Source organism: Malus sylvestris, chromosome 12, assembly GCF_916048215.2.
Source record: "Malus sylvestris chromosome 12, drMalSylv7.2, whole genome shotgun sequence".
NCBI lineage: Eukaryota > Viridiplantae > Streptophyta > Magnoliopsida > Rosales > Rosaceae > Malus > Malus sylvestris.
Window position 1 is genome coordinate 31,251,313 of NC_062271.1, and position 25,497 is coordinate 31,276,809.

Below are 25,497 nucleotides of genomic sequence, written 5' to 3' on the forward strand. Positions count from 1 at the left end.
TGCACATCCATATTCCATCATATTTTGGGGTATAATTATTCGAGTATATATAATTATTATAATTATTATAGTTAATTTAATATATATATATATATATATATTATAATTTTTAGGGGTATAAAATTGTTAAATTAATATATATAATTTTTATATTATTTTTTTAGGATTATAAAATTATAAAATTAATATTCTGTTTATCGTGTTTCGTGTTAGCCACGTATATATCGTATGTACCTGAACCAACCCGTTATCTTAACATGTGCTTATCAGGTTACCCGATAACGACCCGATTCGTTATCGTATCGATCCGAACATTTGTTAATTTCGTGTCGTGTCGTGTCTGGTTATCTGTCGTGTCAGGAATTGCAGGCCTACCTCTCTGAGCATCAATCGCCGAAGGATTTTCTCTCATTTTCCCTCACTTTCTCCCGTTTTCTCTCTCGCCAAACACTCCAATTCCTTAAGGATCTGAGGTTTCTTCCACTTCAAATCTCACCTTTTTTTTCTTTCCAATTGGGCAAAAAGGCATTGATTTGAAACGAATATTATAATAGAAATGAAAGCGCTTTGGGGGGATTAGAATTTCTGAATCTAGGGTTCCGTGATCTGTATATGCTTCTTGATGACTATGGAAATCGTGGTGGATGCGGCGTCGTTTGACGCCGAGCTGTTGCAGCTCAATGAGGTGTCCCCTTTGGCCCTCAAATCGAATCCGAGCTACGTCGAGTCGCTGTTCGAGCAGTGGCTTTCGCTTCCCAATACTAATCGCCTGGTACTTGAAAACTCAAATTTTTTTGTCTTCAAAATTTGAAATTTTTGGTGTTTTCGCATTGTTTTGGTTGTGCATCTTGTTGGGTTTCGAAGGATTTATGGGTGCATTTTTTGGTTATTGAATTTTGGTGAGCTTGGTTTTTTGCTGTTGAATTAAAAATTTCTGTGTTTTTTGATGTGTGTATGTTTTGAGATGCACATAATTTGCATGGATGTGTATATGTGATTGTTCTAGCCTGTGAAACCAGCATGAGAGCTAAGAAATAATGATGCTGAGTTGATTTTAGTATATATTGAATTTGTTCGGAAACGATGACTTTGCGATTAATGAAGCATTAAAGAGCACATTTCAGTATGGAAAAAGGGATGAAAATTGTAAATTGTTAGCAATGTTCGAAATTACCTAATGCCTTAGAGTAGTTACAAATTTGTAATTAGTTGTTGGAAATGCTAAAGTTTATATTTTTTTTAATTAGGATACTGGATACCTATGATTTACATACTACATAATGTTTCATCTTTTCTGATGCATGACAGTTTTTTCATTTTCCCGACTCTATGGTTGCAGGTGACACAACTGCTAACTGAAGCAAAGGCAGGTAGGCCTCTGAATGTTCAGGGAAATTCTTCTAGTCCACATGCCACTGCAGGCAGTACTTTGCCTTCTATGTTTCCAACCAAAGTGGGACAAAGGGAAGGCCCCACAGTCCCGGAAAGGAGGTAGGCCTCTTCCATCCTCTCGGGTGCGTTCATCAGCCAGATCTGATGACAGGGCAGCCTTCAAGGATGATGCATTGAATGAGTTACGAGCAAAACGTTTGAAGCTGCATGACCCTGAGGCTCACCGCAAGTTGAGATATGCTTCTCGTAGTGAAGATGATGGATCATCAGGGGATGATGCAATGATTGACAGTGATGATGAAAGGTCAGAGGGACTAACTTTTGATGATATAAAAGAGATTACCATTCGAAGGTCGAAACTTGCAAAGTGGTTTATGGAGCCCTTCTTGGAAGAGTTAATTGTGGTTTGCGTTGTGAGGGTTAGAATTGGGAGGTCAAAATCTGGGACTATCAATGGTGGGAGCCGTACGGGCAGGCATGGCGGCAACTACAGCAGCTTTGGAAGCTGCAGCTGGTGCGGGGATGTTGATTGATATGAGTGCCCCTGTTGATTTTGGAATAGAGTCAAATCTAAAGCATAATTTTGAGCTGCCAATAGAAGCAATAGTTGGGTGCCAAGTCCCAGAGAATGATGGGAGGAGGCATGCGCTGATGCTTACAGTTGGCGACTACATGAGAAGAAGAGGGATTCTCTGAACATATTAAAAACCTTAAATGCATTAATACGTTAAATTAAACCACCACAGAAACAAGAAAGTTCAAAAAGATAAAACATATTAAAAACAGATCAAGGCATGCAAAAAAAAAATACAAACTCTATCTGCAAACTAGCTGATTGTACCAGAAAGTTTCCTAGCTTACATAGTCATCGTCGTCTTGGTCTTCCTCATCATCAGCTTCATCATCACCCTCATCATTAGCATCAGCACCTTGTTGGTCCTCACCATCGTCTTGTTCCTCCTCCTCCTCATCAAACTCCTCATCAAAATCCTCCTCACCATCCCCATCAAAATCCTCATTGTGTTGTCATCATCCTCATCAAAATCATCATCTTCATAATCCTCATCAAAATCATCAACTTCGGTAGAAATTTCTTCTAAGGCCCGTTCGTAAGGGATATAATGGTAATCTAATAACGAACCTTTGAAAGTCATAAGTTTGTCGCATACTAAACGTACCCCTATTTTCTTCACCGGACAACGTGTAATAACATGGACCAAATCACTTTCTTCCAAATTGAACTCGGTTTCCGACAACGATAAATTTGCCAGCCAAATGATCTCTTCAATGACAAAAACATCTAGTTCGACACAAAAACTAGTACCCTTGGTGTGATTAATAACATAAATAGAACACGAGCTGACGTAATCATGAGGAACAAAAGCCAGGCACACAGCCAACGCTTTTGCATTAGAACCAATTTCCTTAGGCACTTCAAAAGAAACTTGGGTACCCTCGTTGACATGATTGAACCAAGTCGGAATTTGTCTTCCGGCAAGACTTATGACTCCACCTCCTGTCCATCCCTATACCATGTGGAACAAGATTTGTGTGAGTAATACATACATAACACACATATTTGCGAGGGAGGCGGGAGAGGGGGGGGGGGGGTGGTGTGGAAGAGAGAGAGTACCTGTAGCGTGCTATCCTTAAGAAGGAAATCTATGACATTGTTGTGTGTTATCATAGAAAGTATGAGTCCCGAGTTTAACGCGCTATCCAAGCCTGGAAACTCAATGAGTTTCGGGGCAAAGAGAATCACCATTGTCGACATGCCTGAAAAATCTGGCATTCTTTCTAATACAGAGCAGTCGTCCATGTGCAGGAAACCCAAACTTTTTGGTAAATCTGTAATCTCGACAAGGTTTCTGCAACCATTCAAGGATAATATAAGAAGCTTGGAGAGGCCACTGAGGCTTGGAAGGCTCCCAAAATTATTGTCATCTAAACGTAACTCCACTAAACAAGGTAAACTACTCCCAATATCATTATGCACTTCCTCTATATTGCTGTCCTCCAAAATTAAGCTTGTTAAAGAGCGTAAACCTTGTAAGGAAGGTAGCTGCAAAGAACACTTCAATTTACTCAAAGATAAGCGCTCGAGCTTCTCTAGTTGTACGATGGAAGGTGGTACTTTTTTTATGGCCGTCCCATTTGCATAAAGAGTGACCAATGATGCCATTTCTCCCAAGTGCTCAGACAAGCTTTGGAATCTTGAACAACCATCGAGAACAAGAGTTTTGACAGATTTCAACTTGTAGAAACTCCTCGGAAGAGCCTTAAGCGTTTCACAGTCTTTCAAATTCACCAACACAAGACTCTTGAGATCTCCGATGGACTTGTGAACTTTAGCCAACCTCTTACAGTCTTTGAGTATCAATTTCTCAAGATTTGGGAATTTCGAAAAGTCTGGCGATTGTGTTAGATTGTGGGAGTGGCTGAGATTTAGAATCTTCAACTTATCAAGCAACTATTAAGAAAAATCAAATTGAAATAAAATATTTAAATCCAAAAAGAAGATACAAAGAGCATAAAAATAATTCCTAATTTGATTCATGTTACGCATTGTACTTACCCCAGAATACTCACAAAGAACTTGTCTGAGGTTGCTGTACTGCATGTCGATAGCGACTATGTTTGGTTGACACAGTTCTATTTGTATGAACTCCAATGGGAATCCATGCCAGCACAACCATCTTAATTTTTTGGAAAGACATTGGTATCCCCCAGAGAGCCGAACGTAGTTTAGTTGGAGCAATCTCAGTCTCTTCATATTTCTAAACGCCTCAGTACTGAAACTAGTCTCTTCAAGACTCGGCAAATTCAAAGCTAGACCTTCAATTTTTTCAGTTCCCTGCTATCCGAAAAAACAGACTCCAAATAAGAGAAGGCTTTGCATGAAAAAAAGTTAGATTACTAACTTACATATGCTTACACGTTTAACATAAAGTTTGATTGGGAAAGTACTTACAGATTTGTCTATCAATACATCATTTACATCTTCAGGATGCCACAATCTACTCCGTTCTCCAGGGAAATCAGAATTTTCTGCATGCACGATATCTCTGCCCATATCCCGAAGCAAATCATGCATCATAATCTTGTTTTCTCTATTAATAGTCACAAGGCACCGGTTAAGGAGGACCTCGATTCCTGTTGTTGCATAAAAGCCACAACCATCCAAGATTTGCACGACATCGTTCTTGTCCATTCCGATAAAAAAACAAGCTATATCGAGGAATATCCGCCTCTTGTAATTATCATTTAGCCCGTCGTAGCTTATTTTCAGTTGTGCCTGAATTTCTCCACGAGGAATCATTTTCAATTCATCCAATATACTTCTCCATTCATCTACGCTTCGTTTGAAAAGAGTAGATCCTAAAACTTCAAGAGCCAGCGGCAATCCTCCACAGTAATTGACAACTTCTCTTTCAAACATAAGATATTGACTAGGACAACTACTACTTCTGAAAGCATGCCAACTTAGGAGCTCAAGAGCTTCTTCTCGGTCCATTACTTTCGCCCGATATATCTTATCAACTGCAAATTCTTTTAGCACACGTTCGTTTCTAGTTGTGATGATGATTCTACTCCCCGAGCCAAAAGAGTGGCAATTTCCAGCTAATTCGCGTAGCTGCTTCACATCGTCTACATCATCAACTATGATAAGTACCTTTAAGCGTCGAAATCTTTCCCTTACCAAGGCGGTCCCTGCAACAACACTGCTTACCTTTGTCTTGGTTTGCAAGATATCGAAAAGAAGTTGTTTTTGCAATTTTTCTAGTTTCTTTTCCCTCACTTTTTCAAGGAAACTTTTACCTTCAAACCTTTCATAAAATCTGTTATAAATGGCTTTAGCAATCGTTGTTTTACCTATTCCACCCATGCCCGAAATTCCAATCACACGAACATCATATGAATCTCCGATGCCTAAATAATTACTGATATCCAGCACTCGAGTATCTATTCCGACTTGATAGGGTGCTACGTCGAAGTATTTGTTGTTCAACTTCGTAGTGACGTCATTGGTAATCATCCTGATAAACTTTGCTTCATGCCTGGTATTAGTCAAGTTGAGAAACAAAACGAAGATTGTTATACAACGAAATTGAACTAATTAATACACAAAATTATTTATCATGACTAGAGATTTTAATTAAGACAATTTTTTTTGAGGTGGTGTGTTTAAACTTAGCAAACATCAATTAAAATTAAAATAAGAAACACAAACAAAAAAAGCAGCATCCCTTCCCTCCGCAGCTAGTCGCCAGCGGCTTCCCAGCTGTGATTAGTGTAGCCTTAACAGTTTAAGCTTTATTATATGATTTTATTACAGAGGTCTAAGAAATCGTATGATTCCAAATTAATAAGCAAAGGTACGTTAAAGCCTTAATTCATAAGAAAAGAAATTAGAAAGTACCCGTCCAAAGTGTTTATGAGATCCCAGCCAGACAAATTCGAAGCTTCAGTAAGAGCAGCTCTCCACCTCTCTACCTTTTTTTCATCTGTATGTTTCAGAAACGATTGTGCAAAACTACCAATCTGTTTCCTGACATGCGAAGGATCAACGTCATAGAATATCGGCAAAACTAATTGCCCTAGCGTTCTTCTACACTCCATGATCTTAACCAGCTCCTCGAGACACCAACTGGAGTCCGAGTACCGTCTTGAGAAGACGATGATAGAGATCCTAGAACCCTGGATTGCCCGCACAAGTTCGGTAGTTATATCTTCTCCTCTTCTTAGTTCGTCGTCAATAAAGGAGTTGATTCCGGCCTTTGTCAATGCTTCGTGGAGGTTGCCCGTGAAGTTTTTACGTGTGTCTTCGCCTCTGAAGCTTATGAACACTTCGTAGAGCGAGCCTTTTGAGAAGGAAGACAAGGACGGGGAGGCGGATGAGGACGATGAGGATGAGATTGAGGGTGAGGAGGTGGAGGAATTGGAGGAGGACGAGGAGGATGAGGATGAGGATGAGGCGGAGGAGGACGATGAGGATGAGGACGAGGTTTTATCGGCGACGGAGATATTCATTTGGCGAAAGACGAGGCCCAAGGAGCAGAGGAGGAAGATGAGGACATGAAAGACATGACCGGAATTGCGAGCCGCAAAGTGGTTGGACACTATCACCAGCACCAAAGTTAACAGCTTCCCTAAGCTCGACCAGGTATCCATTTCCTTCATTTTCTTTAGACAAATTGAAGGTTTTTGGCGATATTGATTTTCTTTCTTCTGCTGGACTTCACTACAAGAGTTAATTTGAAAGTACCCTATTACAAAATCCCGGATTATGACGACCTCTACCAGTCTTCCTAGTCAATTTTTTTTAATTCAACTTACAACTTTGGTAGAGAAGGCCTAATGCATATTTGCTGGGCTCTCACTTTCAGTGTGGCTAAATATCAAGGAAAAATATATATTTATATACAATTTGGTATAAAATAATCGAAGTTGTTATGGAAAATGGCATCAAGAACGTTAAGGATTGGTAGTTTAATAGTGGCCTTATCTTTCACCATTGTTACCATCCGTAGTAGTTGAAGAATGACTCTGACATATGTCCAACCACTTTGGATTTACGTGTGCTCTTACTTTAGAACGATGAAAATTCAAACTGCATCAAAACAACCGATCGATTGGTTTTAAATGTTTATTTTTTCACAATTGATATTACTTATTTGGGTAAATCTCTGTTTACTACCCTCATGTTTCGTGGTTTTCAACATTTAGTACATCAAGTTTTTTTCGTCCCAGAGTCATACGTAAAGTGTAAATTTTGGGACAGTCTCATACATCCGTTAGTCAAACTGTTAAGTCTGCCGTTAACTGATGACGTGGCGCCTATGTGGACAATGACTGGACGCCACGTGTCATTAAGGGGTCCACGTAGAAATTAAAAATTCAAAAAAAATAATTATTTAAAGAAAAGTTAAAAAAAAAAAAAAGCAAAACCCAGATCGTGGGTTTCGCAGTTGGATAGAGAGAGGGAGAGGGAGACAGCACGAAAAAGGGAGAGGGATGAGTAGAGAAGATCCCTCGCTGAGGGTTTCGTAGTTGGGAGGCCATGTTGAGGGAGAGGGAAAGGGAGCGACAGAAAGAGGGGGAAAGGGAAGAGTAGGGATCTCAACGCCATTGTTGCAGATCCTTGATTTCATGAATGGGAGAGGGGGTACACTAAGAGAAAAGCATGGGGGTCGTCGGGTATTTGAGGGAGAGGGGTAGGGATCGTGGCCGGGGGTCTGGGTTTGTCCCTTTGGCGAAGGGTGCGTGTTCCGTTTTCAAGTCGTACACCCACCACCGCAAGGGTCCTGCCCGCTTCCCGAGTATGGGTTTACAAACAACGGTATGGGCTGCACAGAGAGAGGGAGAGAAAGACCTTGCAGAGAGAGATATCATCGGTGTTCTCAGTCTTTGACCCCTATTTCTGTTTCATTCAATAAATCAGCACCAACCCAAATATATTTTTGACATTTACAACAAAACTCACCAACCAAATTCCAGTAATTCATCCAGAACTCCCTCTGCGTCACCAATTCCAAGTTTATAATTTCTTTGGAATATGTTTCAGACTTCTCTCAAAATGTCTATGGTTGCGAACCCAAAACGCCACCCTTTTTAACCGATCCAAAAATTTCACCCTTTCCGACTCCCAAAACAACTGACTATTTATGGGTTGTTGCTGATTTCGCTGCCCATTCAAGCTTTACAGTTATAGCCTTGAATCCGGAGAACGAACCTAGGGCCTCGAGAGAGGTCGAGAAGCCATCGATTGAGCCCATTCTGCCACCTACGGTGGAGAAGATGCGCGGCTAAGACATTTGGAACAACTGCGCCGTCCGCAGTGTCGTTAGTGGAGTTATGGTTATGGCTAAAGTTCTTTCCTTTGGCTTAATTTTTGGATTTTCTCACATGGGTTTTGATTCTTTTTTCGCCTTTCTCTGTTTGGTTGCTGAGAAAATGTGGGAAAGTTTACCATTTTTACTGTTGGTTTTATTTGTTCTCCTTTATCTTTGTTTGGTTGCTGAGGAAACATGGGAAAGTTACTGTCTTTTTGTTCTTGTATGAGTAGATTGTGGAGGAGTTTCAATGATTTGCTGGAGCGAGGGGACGACGGTCGTGCTGATTGAGGCGTGGAGGGAGAGATACTTGGAGCTGAGCGAGGAGAGAAATGAGGGAGGGGGTCGTCGGGTAAGCAGAGAGGGCGGAGCAGAGAGGGAGAACAGAAAAGAGGGGTTGGTTGTTGGATTGGGTGGGGAAGAAGAAACTGAGAGATGAACCCAAATTGGTTTTTTAGGTATAGGTTTAGGTTTGGTTTTTTAATTTTTAAAATTTTAAATTTTAAATTGTTTTATTTATTTATTTTTAAAATCCACGTGGACCCCTTAATGACATGTGACGCCCAGTCTTTGTCTACATATGTGCCACGTCATCAGTTAACGGTAGACTTAATAGTTTGACTAACGGATGTATGAGACTGTCCCAAAATTTACACTTTAGGTATGATTCTGGGACGAAAAAAACTAGATGTACTAAATGTTGAAAACCACGAAACATAAAGGTAGTAAACAGAGATTTACCGTTCGTAAGGGATACAATGGTAATCAAATAACGAACCTTTGAAAGTTATAAGTTTGTCGCATACTAAACGTACCCCTATTTTCTTCACCGGACAATGTGCAATAACATGTACCAAATCGCCTTCTTGCAAATTGAACTCGGTTTCCGACAACGATAAATTTGCCAGCCAAATGATCTCTTCAATGATAAAAACATCTCCTAGTTCGACACAAAAACTAGTACCCTTGGTGTGATTAATAACATAAATATAACACGAGCTGACGTAATCATGAGGAACAAAAGCCAGGCACACAGCCCATGCTTTTGCATTAGAACCAATTTCCTTAGGCACTTCAAAAGAGACTTGGGTACCCTCGTTGACATGATTGAACCAAGTGGGAATTTGACTTCCTACAAGAGTCATGATTCCACCTCCTGTCCATCCTTATACCATGTGGAACAAGATTTGTGTGAGTAATACATACATAACACACATATTTGCGAGGGAGGGAGGAGATGGGGGTGGTGTGGAAGAGAGAGAGTACCTGTAGCCTGCTATCCTTAAGAAGGAAATCTATGACATTGTTGTGTGTTGTCATATAAAGATTGAGTCCGAGTTTAACGCGCTATCCAAGCCTGGAAACTCAATGAGTTTCGGGGAAAAGAGAAACACGAATGTCGACATGCCTGAAAAATTTGGCATTCTTTCTAATACAGAGCAGTCGTCCATGTGCAGGAAACCCAAACTTTTTGGCAAATCTGTACTCTCGACAAGGTTTCTGCAACCATTCAAGGATAATACAAGAAGCTTAGAGAGGCCACGGAGGCTTGGAAGACTCTCAAAATTATTGTCATCTAGACGTAACTCCACTAAACAAGGTAGACTACTCCCAATATCATTAGGCACTTCCTCTATATTGCTGTCCGCCAAAATTAAGCTTGTCAAAAAGCGTAAACCTTGTAAGGAAGGTAGCTGCAAAGAGCACTTCAATTTACTCAAAGATAAGCACTCGAGCTTCTCTAGTCGTATGATGGAAGGTGGTACTTTTTTTATGGCCGTCCCATCTGCATAAAGAGTGACCAATGATGCCATTTCTCCCAAGTGCTCAGACAAGCTTTGGAATCTTGAACAACCATCGAGAACAAGAGTTTTGATAGATTTCAACTTGTAGAAACTCCTCGGAAGAGCCTTAAGCGTTTCACAGTCTTTCAAATTCACCAACACAAGACTCTTGAGATCTCCGATGGACTTGTGAACTTTAGCCAACCTCTTACGGTCTTTGAGTATCAATTTCTTAAGATTTGGGAATTTCGAAAAGTCTGGTGATTGTGTTAGATCGTAGGAGTGGTTGAGATTCAGAATCTTCAACTTATCAAGCAACTGTTAAGAAAAATCAAATTTAAATCCAAAAAGAAGATGCAAAGAGCATAAAAATAATTCCTAATTTGGTTCAGGTTACGCATTTTACTTACCCCAGAATACTCACAAAGAACTTGTCTGAGGCTGCTGTACTGCATGTCGATAGTGACTATGTTTCGTTGACATAGTTCTATTGGTATGAACTCCAATGGGAATCCATGCCAGCACAACCATCTTAATTTTTTGGAAAGATATTGGTATCCCCCAGAGAGCTGAACGTAGTTTAGTTGGAGCAATCTCAATCTCCTCATATTTCTAAACGCCTCAGTACTGAAACTAGTCTCTTCAAGACTCGGCAAATTCAAAGCTAGACCTTCAATTTTTTCAGTTCCCTGCTATCCGAAAAAACAGACTCCAAATAAGAGAAGGCTTTGCATGAAAAAAAGTTAGATTACTAACTTACATATGCTTACACGTTTAACATAAAGTTGATTGGGAAAGTACTTACAGATTTGTCTATCAATACATCATTTGCATCTTCAAGATGCCACAATCTACTCCGTTCTCCAGGGACATCGGGATTTTCTGCATGCACGATATCTCTGCCCATATCCCGAAGCAAATCATGCATCGTAATCTTGTTTTCTCTATTAATAGTCACAAGGCACCGGTTAAGGAGGACCTCGATTCCTGTTGTTGCATAAAAGCCACAACCATCCAAGATTTGCACGACATCGTTCTTGTCCATTCCGATAAAAAAACAAGCTATATCGAGGAATATCCGCCTCTTGTAATTATCATTTAGCCCGTCGTAGCTTATTTTCAGTTGTGCCTGAATTTCTCCACGAGGAATCATTTTCAATTCATCCAATATACTTCTCCATTCATCTACGCTTCATTTGAAAAGAGTAGATCCTAAAACTTCAAGAGCCAGCGTCAATCCTCCACAGTAATTGACAACTTCTCTTTCAAGCGCAAGATATTGACTAGGACAATTACTACTTCTGAAAGCATGCCTACTTAGGAGCTCAAGAGCTTATTCTCGGTCCATTACTTTCGCCTGATATATCTTATCAACTGCAAATTCTTTTAGCACACGTTCGTTTCTAGTTGTGATGATGATTCTGCTCCCCGGGCCAAAAAAGTGGCAATTTCTAACTAATTCGCGTAACTGCTTCACATCGTCTGCATCATCAACTATGACAAGTACCTTTAAGCGTCGAAATCTTTCCCTTACCAAGGCGGTCCCTGCAGCAACACTGCTTACCTTTGTCTTGGTTTGCAAGATATCGAAAAGAAGTTGTTTTTGCAATTTTTCTAGTTTCTTTTCCCTCACTTTTTCAAGGAAACTTTTACCTTCAAACCTTTCATAAAATTCGTTATAAATGGCTTTAGCAATTGTTGTTTTACCTATTCCACCCATGCCCGAAATTCCAATCACACGAACATCATCTGAATCTCCGATGCCTAAATAATTACTGATATCTAGCACTCGAGTATCTATTCCGACTTGATAGGGCGCTACGTCGAAGTATTTGTTGTTCAACTTCGTAGTGACGTCATTGGTAATCATCCTGATAAACTTTGCTTCATGCCTGACATTAGTCAAGTTGAGAAGCAAAACGAAGATTGTTATACAACGAAATTGAACTAATTAATACACAAAATTATTTATGATGACTAGAGATTTTAATTAAGACAATTTTTTTTAGGTGGTGTGTTTAAACTTAGCAAACATCAATTAAAATTAAAATAAGAAACACAAACAAAAAAAGCAGCATCCCTTCCCTCCACAGCCAGTCGCCAGCGACTTCCCAGCTGTGATTAGTGTAGCCTTAACAGTTTAAGCTTTATTGTATGATTTTATTACAGAGGTCTAAGAAATCGTATGATTCCAAATTAATAAGCAAAGGTACGTTAAAGCCTTAATTCATAAGAAAAGAAATTAGAAAGTACCCGTCCAAAGTGTTTCTGAGATCCCAACCAGACAAATTCGAAGCTTCAGTAAGAGCAGCTCTCCACCTCTCTACCTTTTTTTCATTTGTATGTTTCAGAAACGATTGTGCAAAACTACAAGTCTGTTTCCTAACATGCGAAGGATCAACGTCATAGAATATTGGCAAAACTAATTGCCCTAGCGTTCTTCTACATTCCATGATCTTAACCAGCTCCTCGAGACACCAGCTGGAGTCCGAGTACCGTCTTGAGAAGACGATGATAGAGATCCTAGAACCCTGGATTGCATGCACAAGTTCGGTAGTTATATCTTCTCCTCTTCTTAGTTCGTCGTCAATAAAGGTGTTGATTCCGACCTTTGTCAATGCTTCGTGGAGGTGGCCCACGAAGTTTTTACGTGTGTCTTCACCTCTGAAGCTTATGAACACTTCGTAGAGCAAGCCTTTTGAGAAGGAAGACAAGGATGGGGAGGCGGAGGCGGATGATGAGGATGAGATTGAGGGTGAGGAGGTGGAGGAGGACGATAAGGATGAGGGCGAGGAGGAGGATGAGGACGAGGTTTTATCGGGGACGGAGATATTCATTTGGTGAAAGACGAGGCCTAGGGAGTAGAGGAGGAAGATGAGGACATCAAAGACAAGATCGGAATTGCGAGCCGCAAAGTGGTTGGACACTAACACCAGCACCAAAGTTAACAGCTTCCCTAAGCTCGACCAGGTATCCATTTCCTTCATTTTCTTTATGCAAATTGAAGGTTTTTGGCTATATTGATTTTCTTTCTTCTGCAGGACTTCACTGCAAGAGTTAATTTGAAAGTACCCTATTACAAAAGGGATCTGACTTCTCTGCCTTCCCACTTCCCATACATTCTGATCTCCTTTTGTCTTATTATCTTTATAAAAAAAATTAATATAAAATGTTAACGTGACTTAACCGTGACCACACAAAATAAGAGGGGATAGGAGTGTATGGGAAGTGGGAGGAGAAAAGTCAGGTTCATTACGGAATCTCAGATTATGACGACCTCTACCAGTCTTCCTAGTCAATTTTTTTAATTCAACTTACAAGTTTGGTAGAGAGTGCCAAATGCATATTTGCAGGGTTCTCACTTTCAGTATGGCTAAATATCAAGGAAAAATATATATTTATAGACAATCTATACTATATATTAAGAAAACCCTCCTTGTCAAAATTTTCCCCATTTTTCCAATTTTGCCCTCACTTTTGATACACACTCTTGACAAAAAGGAGGGCAAAATAGTAATTTTGCACCTTTTGACAAAATGACAATCATATCCCTATTTTCCCTATTTTACCCTCACTTTTGATACACAATATTTACATAAAGAGGGCAAAATGGTAATTATGTAATATTAAGAAAAATATGCCCTTATTAGGAGATCTCATCATCATTGTCTCATACTCTTTTTAAAAAATTTAAAAACTAATCACACTCCTTAATCTAAAATAAAAAAGAAAATGAAATTGTTCACACACAAAGTGTGTGCTCATCTTCTAGTTTGGTATAAAATAATCGAAATTGTTATGGAAAATGGCATCAAGGACGTTAGAGCATCCCCAATGGGGGCTTTATCCTCCATGAGGCTACCACATTTCTAGCCTTAGCGAGAAATTTCATCCTCAATGAGCCAGAAAATGGGGCTAGATCCACCACTAGGGCTAGTAACTTCATTTCTTGGGTAGCATAAAATCAGGCTACATCTAGCCCCAAAAAACAGTGGGTCCCACAAAAAAAGTAGCAACTTATGTGAGCAAAATTCTATCATTCTCCCTCCACTTGCGAATACACTCATACTCTCATTTTATTCTTTTTTAATTCTTTTTTCTTACTTACTTTGCTTGCAATTTGACTAATTAATGATTGTTTTAAATTCTATAAGAATTAAAATTTCAAATTGATTTAACGTTCATGAGCATTGATGGGTGAAATTTTCAAATATTTTTTTTCAAAATTGTATGATACTAATTTACCAATTGGTGCTAGGTAAAATTATTGTGTTATACGTGAAAATCAAATTATTTCAGAAAGCGAAGTGAGGGTTTATTTCTTATAATAAATGAGATTGAGATAAGGGAATCTAATCCAACAAACAATTCATAAGTGATAAAATCTAACTTCGTCACAATTTGAACTTTGTAGGTGGAAGGGTTAAATTTAAGATAGCACGTCCAAAAATCAACTTAAGAAAAGCTAACACAAAAAAAAAAAAAATCATTGCTTAATCAAATTACTACATAAATAAATATATATAGCCCATATAGAGCCCGAAAGATATAGCCCCTCTTTATGAGAGATTCTTTTATAAAGCCCCAAAAATTCTTCGGAGCTATAAAATAGGTTGTATCCATCACTTTTCCAGCTTCATATAAAGCTCCTCACTGGGGATGCTCTTAGGATTGGTAGTTTAATAGTGGCCTTATCTTTCACCATCGTTACCATCCGTAGTAGTTGAAGAATGACTTTGACATATGTCCAACCACTTTGGATTTACTTGTGCTCTTACTTTAGAACGTTGAAAATTCAAACTGCATCAAAACAAGTGATCGGTTGGTTTTAAATGTTTATTTTTTCACAATTGATATTACTTATTTTTAAGCTAAATTAAGAGAATATAAGTATTTTACTTTATAATGAACTTTAAGTTAAACAAAAACTATCTATTCACAAGGACAATCCACCACCTTACATATCAAACCTTGTACCAAACTCCTTCTAGACCACTCTTCCATATGCCCCCGGACCCACAGAAGTGTTTAGGCTAAACTAGAAAATATGCCCGCGCTTCGCTGCAGGGGTTGAATGCATCTGTTGTGAGCATGAATAATTTCCACAGAAAGTGGGCAAAATGGTGGGAGGAACATAATCACATTCTCAAATGTAGCAATTCAGTTACCATATATTTCAGCTGAGTGAATCCAACAAAATCACCAATCAACATACGCATCGTATCAGTAATCGAAAATTGAAAATTTATCAATTTTTTTCAAATATTCAATAAATTAAACCACACAAAATTAAAAAATATATGACGCGACCCTACAGCGACAACAAATTGATTTCTCCACTGCAGAGAGGTTGATCACCAGAAGCAGGGTCAATAATGGCCAGCCTCTAATGAGCAAAGAAACAATCTCCAGGCTGGCATAGGCCACTCCAATTCAGGTCAACGGGGATTCAATCTATCAAATCCATTCATGCAGATTGATTACCTGATTGGTATTGAAAAGGAAACAAAACCCCCCCAAATTTTTGAAATTTAGAGTAGGATGGATCGCTTACCTTTAGTAAAGCGGAGGAACGTTGGTGGGGCGGATGGACTGGTAGTCCAACCCGATTCGCTATATTTGAGAGCGAGAAAAGGCTCTCCACTGCATTTTCCCTGCATTCAATCATCAAATTGTAGTTCGTTTCAATTGATTTCTGCTGAAATTTAAAAAATTAATAAACATTTCTAAAAATAAAAGTAAACTTCAAGCTACAGACAGTTTGACTTGAATGGCTTCAGCTGGAGCTAAGTAGGCTTACAGTGGGTGAATCAAAGGGATAAAGACACTGCAATTTTCAGCTTCATACCAAAGGATAGACAAAGCACGACAGCATGTTGCGAACTAACTGTTCAATCGAACTGAAAGGAAAAATTGCAGGACAAATAGCTCTGTTTGCTCCCTAAATCCGTCATGGGCCTCGCGGGCAAGCCGGGGATTTACTTCACATACAAGATTGGTGGGTGCGGGCGTGCCACTACTAGATGCCGCTAGTAGACGAGATTTAAATGATTGAGGTTGCACCTTTTGACTTCAAATCAAGAGATTGTGCCATTTGAGTGGGAGTTGCTCAAATCAAGGTTCTTTCTTTGCCTTAAAAATAAGGACTTTACTTATATGGAGAGATAGAACAATATGTAAATGACAAGGTTTCTCGGAAATGTAAATGACAGAGGAAAGTGACTAATATTGCAGATTGCTTGTAATTTATATGACTGGAAATGAGTACATAAAAGCTACAAATGAGATCGATACTGCAAGTGAGCAGCAGAGCTAATAAACTAGATAAAAGAAGGCTTTTGGCAAATTTGGTTTGAGCAGAGTTTGTGCTTGTATTTGTTTGTTTGTTTGAGTGTCCATAATCCTTGTGTTTGGGCTCCTTTAAATAGAGATCTGGAGGAAACCCCCTGCTGAAGACACTGCATATGTCCGAAAGAAACTTGGACAGTTTGTATTTCACTTGCCAACTTGCATGGAGAAATAATATTAAAATGGGAACTTGCATTTCCACCACATGCTTTCATCACATGTCTTCCCATTTGTAATAAATTAACATTTAAAACAAGCAAGTTGGCTTCTTTCATATGTTCTCTGCATCCACATCCGTATGTTGCCTTCCAACCCATTTGCAAGCATGCAATTTGTTGATTAAACAAAGGCTTGACAAACATCCACCACCCAAACAAATGGGAGAAAATATTATAGTGTCAAACCCCTCCACTTGATAGCTAAATATCTTCAAAGTTAGTCTTCTTGCTCATTAATCCTCTAAATTCCATATTTTACCCAAATTGCCCAAATAAGTAAAAATGGGTATATTTTAAGTGCAAACGGTGCCCCCAAGTTTTACAAATTTGAGCAAAGTTTGTGAAACTTACAACTCCAATAAGTTCCTCCAGAAGATTGATGATATAGCAGACATAAGAGACATTTGAGCATGAATAACACTTGATCACAAATGGCAACTTTGTTTGCTATGACTTCCCAAAAGCCTTGGTGGCTCCAGTGCTGCTAGAAAGGAAGAGGCACGTCTACCTCTTCGGTCCTTCTGTCGTTGATAAACTTGGCAAGATGAGCAAGGCAATTGGTAGTACAACTAGCATTGGAAAGAATGTTGTCTGACTTATATTCCTTCTTGTTGATACCAAAAAACATGGGAGCAACCTTACATAGATAATAAACTGGACAAATGCCCAAAGTCGGGCAAACTGGAAAATATAGAAACAGATGGAGAAGAGAGAAACTTGGGCAACTATCCTTTTTATTCTTCTTTTTCTTTTTTGCCTCTTTTCATATATATAATATATATATATAGACCCTTCAGGCAGCTCAAAAGAAAGAAATAACAGCCCACGTCGGGCACACAGAACATATGCCCAAGTCGGGCAAAAAGAGAGAACAGAGGGAAAAGGGAGAAAGAAAGGCCCTTTCGGGCAAATTGAAAAAGCAAACCAATTTTTTTTTTTTTTTTTGTTGTCTCTTCAAAAACTAAAATATAATAAATATATATACATACATAAAGCCCTTTCGGGCAAAGTACATAATATAATAATATAATAATATAATATAAGACATATATATATATATATATATATATATATATATATATATATATATATATATATATAATATTAGCCCTTTCGGGCAAAGAAATTACATACATATAATATAAAATATAACACTACATATATATAACCCATTTGGGCAGACCACATAGTATAATATATAATAAAATACATATATATGTGAATTTTTTGGTAGACAACAACTGAGGGAGAGACAGGAAAACTGAGGGAGAAACAGGAAGAAAGAGAAAGAGAAAGAAAGAAGAGAGAAAAGAAAAGAATGAGAGAGAAAGAAATAATAAAAATGTAAAAAGAAAGGAAGAGAAAAGCACCTTTCGGGCAAAAAAAAGGGACAAAAGAGAGAGAAAGGTCTTTTCGGGCAAATTGCGAAAAAGCAACTCTATTTTTTATCTTTTCTTCTTTTATTTACTTACATATTATATAATATAATATACTATATTATATATTATAAATATATATAAAAAGCCCTTTCGGGCAACACTTTTATTATATATAATATATTATATAATACTATATATCTAGCCCTTTCGGGCAATACTTTTATAAAATATATTATAATACTATATAAATATGTGTATATATATATATATATTTAGCCCAACATATAATATATATAGCCCTTTCGGGCAGAGGATAACAGAAAGACACGAGAGCAAGAAAAGGAAAGAGAGAAAAGAGAAAAAGAAAGGAAAGAAAGGAAAGCTCACTTCGGGCAAAGAGGAACAACAAAAATGAGTCTTATTCGGGCATATTCGGGCATATTGGATGAAACCCCTTCATTGCCCCAAATGTTATTTTTCTCTCAACACTCATGCCTCGTTTGGTAGCCCGTATAAGGGATCGGATAGGATAATTAATATGATTCCGAGTGTTTGGTGCAATTCAGTACTAAATAGTACCCGTATTACTTATACTGGGCCCACACGTTTATCCGGTGTATGCCCGTTTATTTATCCTTCCAAAAACCTTCGTATAATTAGTCGGTTCCGTCCACTCTTGCTCCTTCGCTCTCACTCTCTCACATCGTTCTGCTAGGTCGTTGCCGTTGCCATCACCAATCCCAGATTTTTCTTCTCCTTCGTCTTCTCTCTCTCCTCACACCCACTTCCAAAGCCATGGCTGAAAGAAGAACTAATTCTCAACAGGGTCTCTCTCAAAGAATCCCAAGTTGACTTGGTTCGAAAGAAAATCAAGATGTTGTATCTTCTTCTTCCTCTTTCACTCCACGGCCTTCGCCTTCCTCTTATGTTCCTCGTCGTGGTACCCGCACGAGTTTGCATGTCGTCGGTCCTGGGGATTTTTTGGTTGCATAACTTTTATGAGTTTTTAGATTAATTGTTCCTTGATTTTGTTGATGTGTGGTGGGTAAGCTCAAAATTGGGTGAGATTTTCATCTGGGTCTTTGATTTCAATGGATTAGAAACTCAAAATTGGGGTTTTTATTTCATATGGGTTTTTGGTTGCACTAATTCCCCTCTAAAGCATGGAATTTATGCTTCAATGTCGTCATTTTGTTGGGTTTCTTGTTGCTGCCTTTGTGGTGGGGTTTGGTTCAGGAGAGCAGACGAAGAAGAAGAAGGGAGAGAGAGGGAGGGATTTGGGGTGCGACGAAGAGATCTGGGAACAAAAGAGATGATTTCAGTGTTTTTGTTAATTTTATTTTAAGTTTAATTCTTCGGTATAATACCAAACATAGTATAAATAATACGGTCATTAGTCCGATACTGCACCAAACGCCTGACTAATTTAGTTAGTACTATCCGGTGACTATTTATCCTATCCGACATAAATAGTCAGTACAATTTGAGCTGCCAAACGAGGCCTCAAATCTTTTCCTCTTTTTAAAATTGAGTGTAGAGAGATCAAATCCACTATTTAAATTGGTCATGCTATGTAGCTTGGGAACCATAGGAGGTGGCCATTCATGTTTGATCCCAAGCTTTGTCCTCCTTGAGATCTCGGTACGGACGACATGCTTGTATTGGCGGAGAAGAGTGTAGGAGCTATTTTCTTCTTCTTCGGGCTCCACATGAGGTGTGGGCTCGACCCCCCAAGCGTTGGTGTTTGGCCTATAATAGCCATAAGCCCCATCTTAGCCGCTATCGGTTTCGATATGTCAGCTTGGTCTCCTACAACCTTATCCACTTTCATGGATTTTTCATTGGGTGGGGCCATTGTTTGGCCTTCATCAATGTGTATGATTTGTTCTTCCTTGGTTGTAGTAGGGCGAGTGTGCTTTGTAGAGGGGATTTGACACATTTGATCTATCAACTTTCTCAAAGTTTCTCCAAAAGTTGTATAGCTTTCCTCCACCCTTTTAAAACACTTAGTCACCTCTTCACCATATTCGATGCTTGCCACATGGAGTTTGGACACCTTCTCTAATTTGCCCACATCCTCTTTGTAGAGCTTTTCATCCAGATGATCATGAGTTGGCATCTCATATATTGGCTCTATGTACTCATTGGAAGCATTTTGATACTCAAAGCCATTTGTTGGCCTATCATAGTATTCATGAATGCGATTGTCTTCAAAAGAATAATAACCTTCATCATAGCCATAAGTTGGCCAATCTTCAAGATTACTATTTATTTGATGGCCATTAGTTGGCCGACAATCATGTTCCATGGGACTTGAGTATTCTTCAGCCATGTACCCATAAGTTGGCAACTCATAGGTTGGCTTTATGTGATAGTCATAGCTTGGACGCTCTTCAACACCGTCATCCTCCTCATACTCCGAAAAAGCATATTGAGAAAATCATGAACATAAGGATTGTTCATAATCTTACTCTATATAAGGTATCCCACCGGGCGTGCCAAAATATGTTTGCTCCCTAAATCCGCCATGGGCCTCGCGGGCAAGCCAGGGATTTACTTCACATACGAGATTGGTGGGTGCGGGCGTGCCACTACTAGATGCCGCTAGTAGACGGGTTTTGAATGATTGAGGTTGCACCTTTTGACTTCAAATCAAGAGATTGTGCCATTTGAGTGGGAGTTGCTCAAATCAAGGTTCTTTCTTTGCCTTAAAAATAAGGACTTTACTTATATGGAGAGATAGAACAATATGTAAATGACAAAGTTGCTCGGAAATGTACATGACAGAGGAAAGTGACTAATATTGCAGATTGCTTGTAATTTATATGACTGGAAATGAGTACATAAAAGCTACAAATGAGATCGATACCGCAAGTGAGCAGCAGAGCTAATAAACTAGATAAAAGAAGGCTTTTGGCAAATCTAGTTTGAGCAGAGTTTGTGCTTGTATTTGTTTGTTTGTTTGAGTGTCCATAATCCTTGTGTTTGGGCTCCTTTAAATAGAGATCTGGAGGAAACCCCCTGCTGAAGACACTGCATCTGCCCGAAAGAAACTTGGGCAGTTTGTATTTCACTTGCCAACTTGCATGGAGAAATAATATTAAAATGGGAACTTGCATTTCCACCACATGCTTTCATCACATGTCTTCCCATTTGTAATAAACTAACATTTAAAACAAGCAAGTTGGCTTCTTTCATATGTTCTCTTCATCCACATCCGTATGTTGCCTTCCAACCCATTTGCAAGCATGCAATTTGTTGATTAAACAAAGGCTTGACAAACCTCCACCACCCAAACAAATGGGAGAAAATATTATAGTGTCAAACCCCTCCACTTGATAGCTAAATATCTTCAAAGTTAGTCTTCTTGCTCATTAATCCTCTAAATACCATATTTTACCCAAATTGCCCAAATAAGTAAAAATGGGTATATTTTGAGTGCAAACAAGCTCACTAAAGAATCCCATGTTGAGGACCTTTCCGGGCAAGCCTTATTCAACAGAGCTTTCAGGTTTTCAGTTTTCAGCTTATCTTGAAATTCAATGCGTCGGGAATCAGGGATTTGCTGAGGCAGGTAAGAGTAACACAAGCATCCAGTCAATTCGATTTGCTGAGGCAGTTGCAGTTGCAGGTATGAGTAAAGTCATGACAAATTGTGAATGGAGGAGAAATACTATTACCTTAATCAACCATAATATGTAAGTAGCCGAATGTTTAGCCTGTGCTTGGTAGTCGTCGAAGCTATTATCTGGAATGATGGAGCAGGAGTCGAGGAGCTGTAACTTGTTATTCATAAAGATTCTGAAGTCGTCATTCATGCTGTTATTCTGCTTCGCATGGCTGGACAGACCAGGATGATCAGTTATGAAATGCTTTATCCAAAATAAGAAAGGAAGCGGCGATGAAGCCATAGAGCCTGTTTACAGTGAATACCACAGAAATTAAAACTCGGGGGGTTCTCAGATGATTAGTGAAACATACAAAAACACCCCACGTACCTCTCTTCCTATGTAGCGCTTTATCAACATTTCATCCCAATCAAGCTCTTCCTGACATGCCCACATTTGACACAAGTATCAACTGTAAACGTTCATGTAACGAAGATAGTACAATATAAAAAGTGCTTGCCCATAGGAACTCATGGTCATAATTACTGAAAAGAGATTAAAGAAGATTTGTACCTTCCACAGCAGATAAATCTCAACACTGTAACGAGAAGCTGAAATTTCTTGTTTATAGCATTCGTCCTCTAAAATCTTACGCATCAGCCGCTGCAAAATGATAGAAACATTGATTGTGAGGGGAATTAAAGTCCAGCACATCGACAACTTCGTCTCTCAGTATCACAACAAAAGGAATGCAAGGTCTCACACTGCGATAATGGAAGCAACTATGATCAGCAACATGCAAGGAGGCCCAGTTTCGGGATCTTTCTAATTCATGTAGCAACTGCAAGCACAAATTTATGGTGCATATAACTCATCATAAACACGGAAGAGAGAGAAAAATGGATATGTATGGTACAAATACAAATCTCGGAATTTGAAACTGCATAAAATCAACAATTACTCTCAAACTATCAGTCACGTTTGTTGAGAATGAAGGATAAAAATAATTCTCTGCTTATCGTTTTCAAATGTATAGGAGTGCAATTTGGCTCTGAATTGTTTACATCACATATAAATATGAAATTCCTAGAAGGAAACCTGAATTATTCCCCGGATAAGAAAAATCGAGATTAGATCTAACCTGTTGTCTTGTCATGTAGGAAACCAACCAGCAACGGTGGTTCCATGCACGGTAATTCATTTTTGACCTCTGTAAAGAAAGATTTTGAATTACACAAAAGTGAACAGTGACAAGGAAAATTCTCACATAAGAAAATTGTGGAACCTATGAAATGCCCATACAGAATAACAGTTGCTATTGAAACCATGGACACTGATCCACATCACGTTTGGAAAAGAGAGAGTGAATTACAACTATTATCAGTTCTAGTTTGATACAGAAATTTAGCAGCTCAGTAGGAAACCTTATTTTGCAGACAAGATGACTGCCAGATGCACACAATTATAAAAGTGCACAATGTGTTGGGGTGACGGAAGTCATTTCTCAAGTCTTTTATGCGGTGTGTGTGAGTTATGTTGTTTTTCCCTACGAAAGCAATAATGAGACTGAACAAAAACAACACATAAGATAATTGAATTAAAGTTTAAATAAACCTTTGTAAATTAAAAGCATGCAGTTCCTGAACTGAATTTAAACCTCAGCTATTTTCTCCACCAGCTCAGAGTCTTTGGTCACAATCTCCGACAGAGTTGAACACTTTCCAGCAATCGACTTGATGACCCACTGCCTGCAATGATCGATATGTTCATAAAATTCAATTATTAAAGTCATTACATGGGAAAACTATAATGAGGGACTCGATTAAACCATACCCGGCTGAGTACTTATAAATAAGAAAGTATAGAAATCATGCCAGTTGTTAAGCATATAACGGAAAACTTCTGTTAAAAATGTTACCTCTGGCTCCAAGCATACTCAAACTTAGGTGAATATGAAAGAACAAGTGCCGACAAGAGAAGTTCATCCAAAAATGCTGAGAGCTTATGCTTCTGCGACACAACAAGCTTCCTGCGTCACATATACTTGATCAAGTAGGTGTCATGACATAAATTGAAAAGCAGACAAGATCAAGAAGATCCAAAATTATTGATATATAATTATAGTAAATAATTGCACATCAAAAACTCTAGAGGAAGATAGATGAATCTTCATATCAGGAAACCAAAGAACATGACGCTACTAAGGACCGTTGCTTCACATGCATATCTGCTACTATTTTATAACAATTATGTTAGAACAAGTATTAGAGAGAGGAAAAAGTACTACTGAACCGAAAATGAAAAGGGGGAAAACCTGGAATGCCAAGCAGTGCCGAAATCACTACTTAGCAACAAAAGCGCCCTGCTATGCTTCACGACGTCACTTTCAAAACTATTAACCAAAGATAATGACACATACAAAGACTTCTCATCCCCAGATACATCTGATTTGCTGTTAAGTGCCTTATATTGTCTACTTCCTGCCATAAACGCATGCTTAGCAGCCTCATATAACGTAAAAAGAACTTGCGTTGAAATCCCCAACTTATGATCCGTATTCCAAAAAACTGAGTTGCCATTGGCTAAACCAAACCGATGTCTACTCGTTTTATGTTCACCACTTTCTTCCTCTTTTGGTTCTTTCTCTCGCCCGTAAAAAACCAATTATATTAACGAAGCAGGCTAAACCAAACCGCGCTCATCCCTGTTTAATTTAGTTGAAGTTGTATGGAATCTACAACTTCGGTAAGATATAATTTTTTGCCAGAAATCTTTCCCCCTTTTTTTTCTTGATACAAACGATATATTCTACACAAAAGAAATTCATCTTCAAATTAGCCATTTCCATTTAGTTCTTGATATCTTCTCTTTCTTTTTCTTGCCAGAAGTTCTGCTGCTGAATGTCTGCCTTACTCTACGTTAACGAAAAACACAAATTTGTCGATACTCTAATCAATCTTTGTAGCTACAAAGCAAAAGCTAGTTCTTAATCTCAGATAGAGTAAGCTATTTGTAAACATCAAGCATGGGAAAGGTTCTATTCAAACGCCTGAATGAATCTTCCGAAATCGCCCTTAAACTAAAAACAGAGTTGGCAAGCTCCATCGCTTCAGCTCGCAATCCTGCGAATCCAATTCCTTCAATCAACAAAGTGTGGGTAGTTTCATTAGGCCGGCATCCCTTTTAAACCATTGCCGCTAGCACTTCAATGGCATCGACAATCCTACGCGTTTTGCACAGCCCGAGAAGAACAATGTTGTAACTGATAACTGTTGGCTGAAAGCCACCACTTTCCATGTCTACCAACAACCCTATAGCCTCATTCACCATCCCATCTCTGTACAAACACGATATAAGTGAATTGTAAGTAATCTCATCGGGGTCATTTCCTTTGCTTACCATCTCCAACACCATTTGAAGCGCTCTCACTCTATTTCCGCAATTCCACAGTGCACTGAACATCGTGTTGTATGAGCTCACATTCGGAGGACATCCCACTTCACTGAGGTTCCCAAAGATTTCCAAAGCCTGATCAGCTTTTCCACTCTTACAAAAAGCAGCCAAGATTGTATTGTAGTTCACAATATCCGGCAAGCAGCCATCCGATATCATGTAATCCAAAAACTCTATCACCAAATCCAATCTCCCCTCTTTGCAGAATGCAAAAACCAGCGGATCATAACTATACGTATCCGGCGTCAATCCATTGTCCTTCATGATCTTCAACACATTCACAGCATCCTCAACTTTCCCATCACGACATAGTGTGCTAATCAAAATGCTGTAAGTCACCACATTCGGTTCACAACCTCTCGAACACATATTGCTCACTAGCTTCTCCCCTTCTTCCCATTTACCCCTATTCAAAAGAGCTCGTAACAAAATGTTGTACGAGACTACATTAGGCGAACAACCCTTCGAATCTAAGTTCCTAC

General features: G+C 38.9%; 2 protein-coding genes across 10 annotated transcripts in view; both read right to left on the bottom strand.

Moving 5' to 3' along the window:
- LOC126592565 (disease resistance protein RPV1-like) overlaps positions 1-25,497 on the bottom strand; it is a 94,561-nt gene that overhangs the window by 18,979 nt on the left and 50,085 nt on the right. The window contains exons 1-6 of one of the 9 annotated variants that reach the window (XM_050258304.1): positions 12,263-13,078; positions 11,517-11,901; positions 4,364-5,065; positions 3,968-4,246; positions 3,026-3,862; positions 2,150-2,918 (exon numbers count right to left, since the gene is read on the bottom strand). In XM_050258304.1, the coding sequence (XP_050114261.1) occupies positions 2,250-2,918; positions 3,026-3,862; positions 3,968-4,246; positions 4,364-5,065; positions 11,517-11,901; positions 12,263-12,996 (3,606 nt within the window). In that variant the 5' untranslated portion in view covers positions 12,997-13,078 and the 3' untranslated portion in view covers positions 2,150-2,249. The other 8 variants (XM_050258305.1, XM_050258301.1, XM_050258300.1 and 5 more) reach the window with 8 other exon arrangements.
- LOC126592580 (uncharacterized) lies at positions 14,483-25,193 on the bottom strand. The gene is made up of 11 exons (XM_050258334.1): positions 23,877-25,193; positions 23,481-23,591; positions 23,220-23,310; positions 22,704-22,772; positions 22,326-22,403; positions 22,136-22,225; positions 21,953-22,003; positions 21,635-21,870; positions 21,409-21,519; positions 15,564-15,652; positions 14,483-15,463 (listed from the first exon to the last, which is right to left on the bottom strand). Exons 1-8 carry the CDS (start codon positions 24,047-24,049, stop codon positions 21,829-21,831), a joined length of 705 nt encoding a protein of 234 aa, XP_050114291.1. The 5' UTR covers positions 24,050-25,193; the 3' UTR covers positions 14,483-15,463; positions 15,564-15,652; positions 21,409-21,519; positions 21,635-21,828.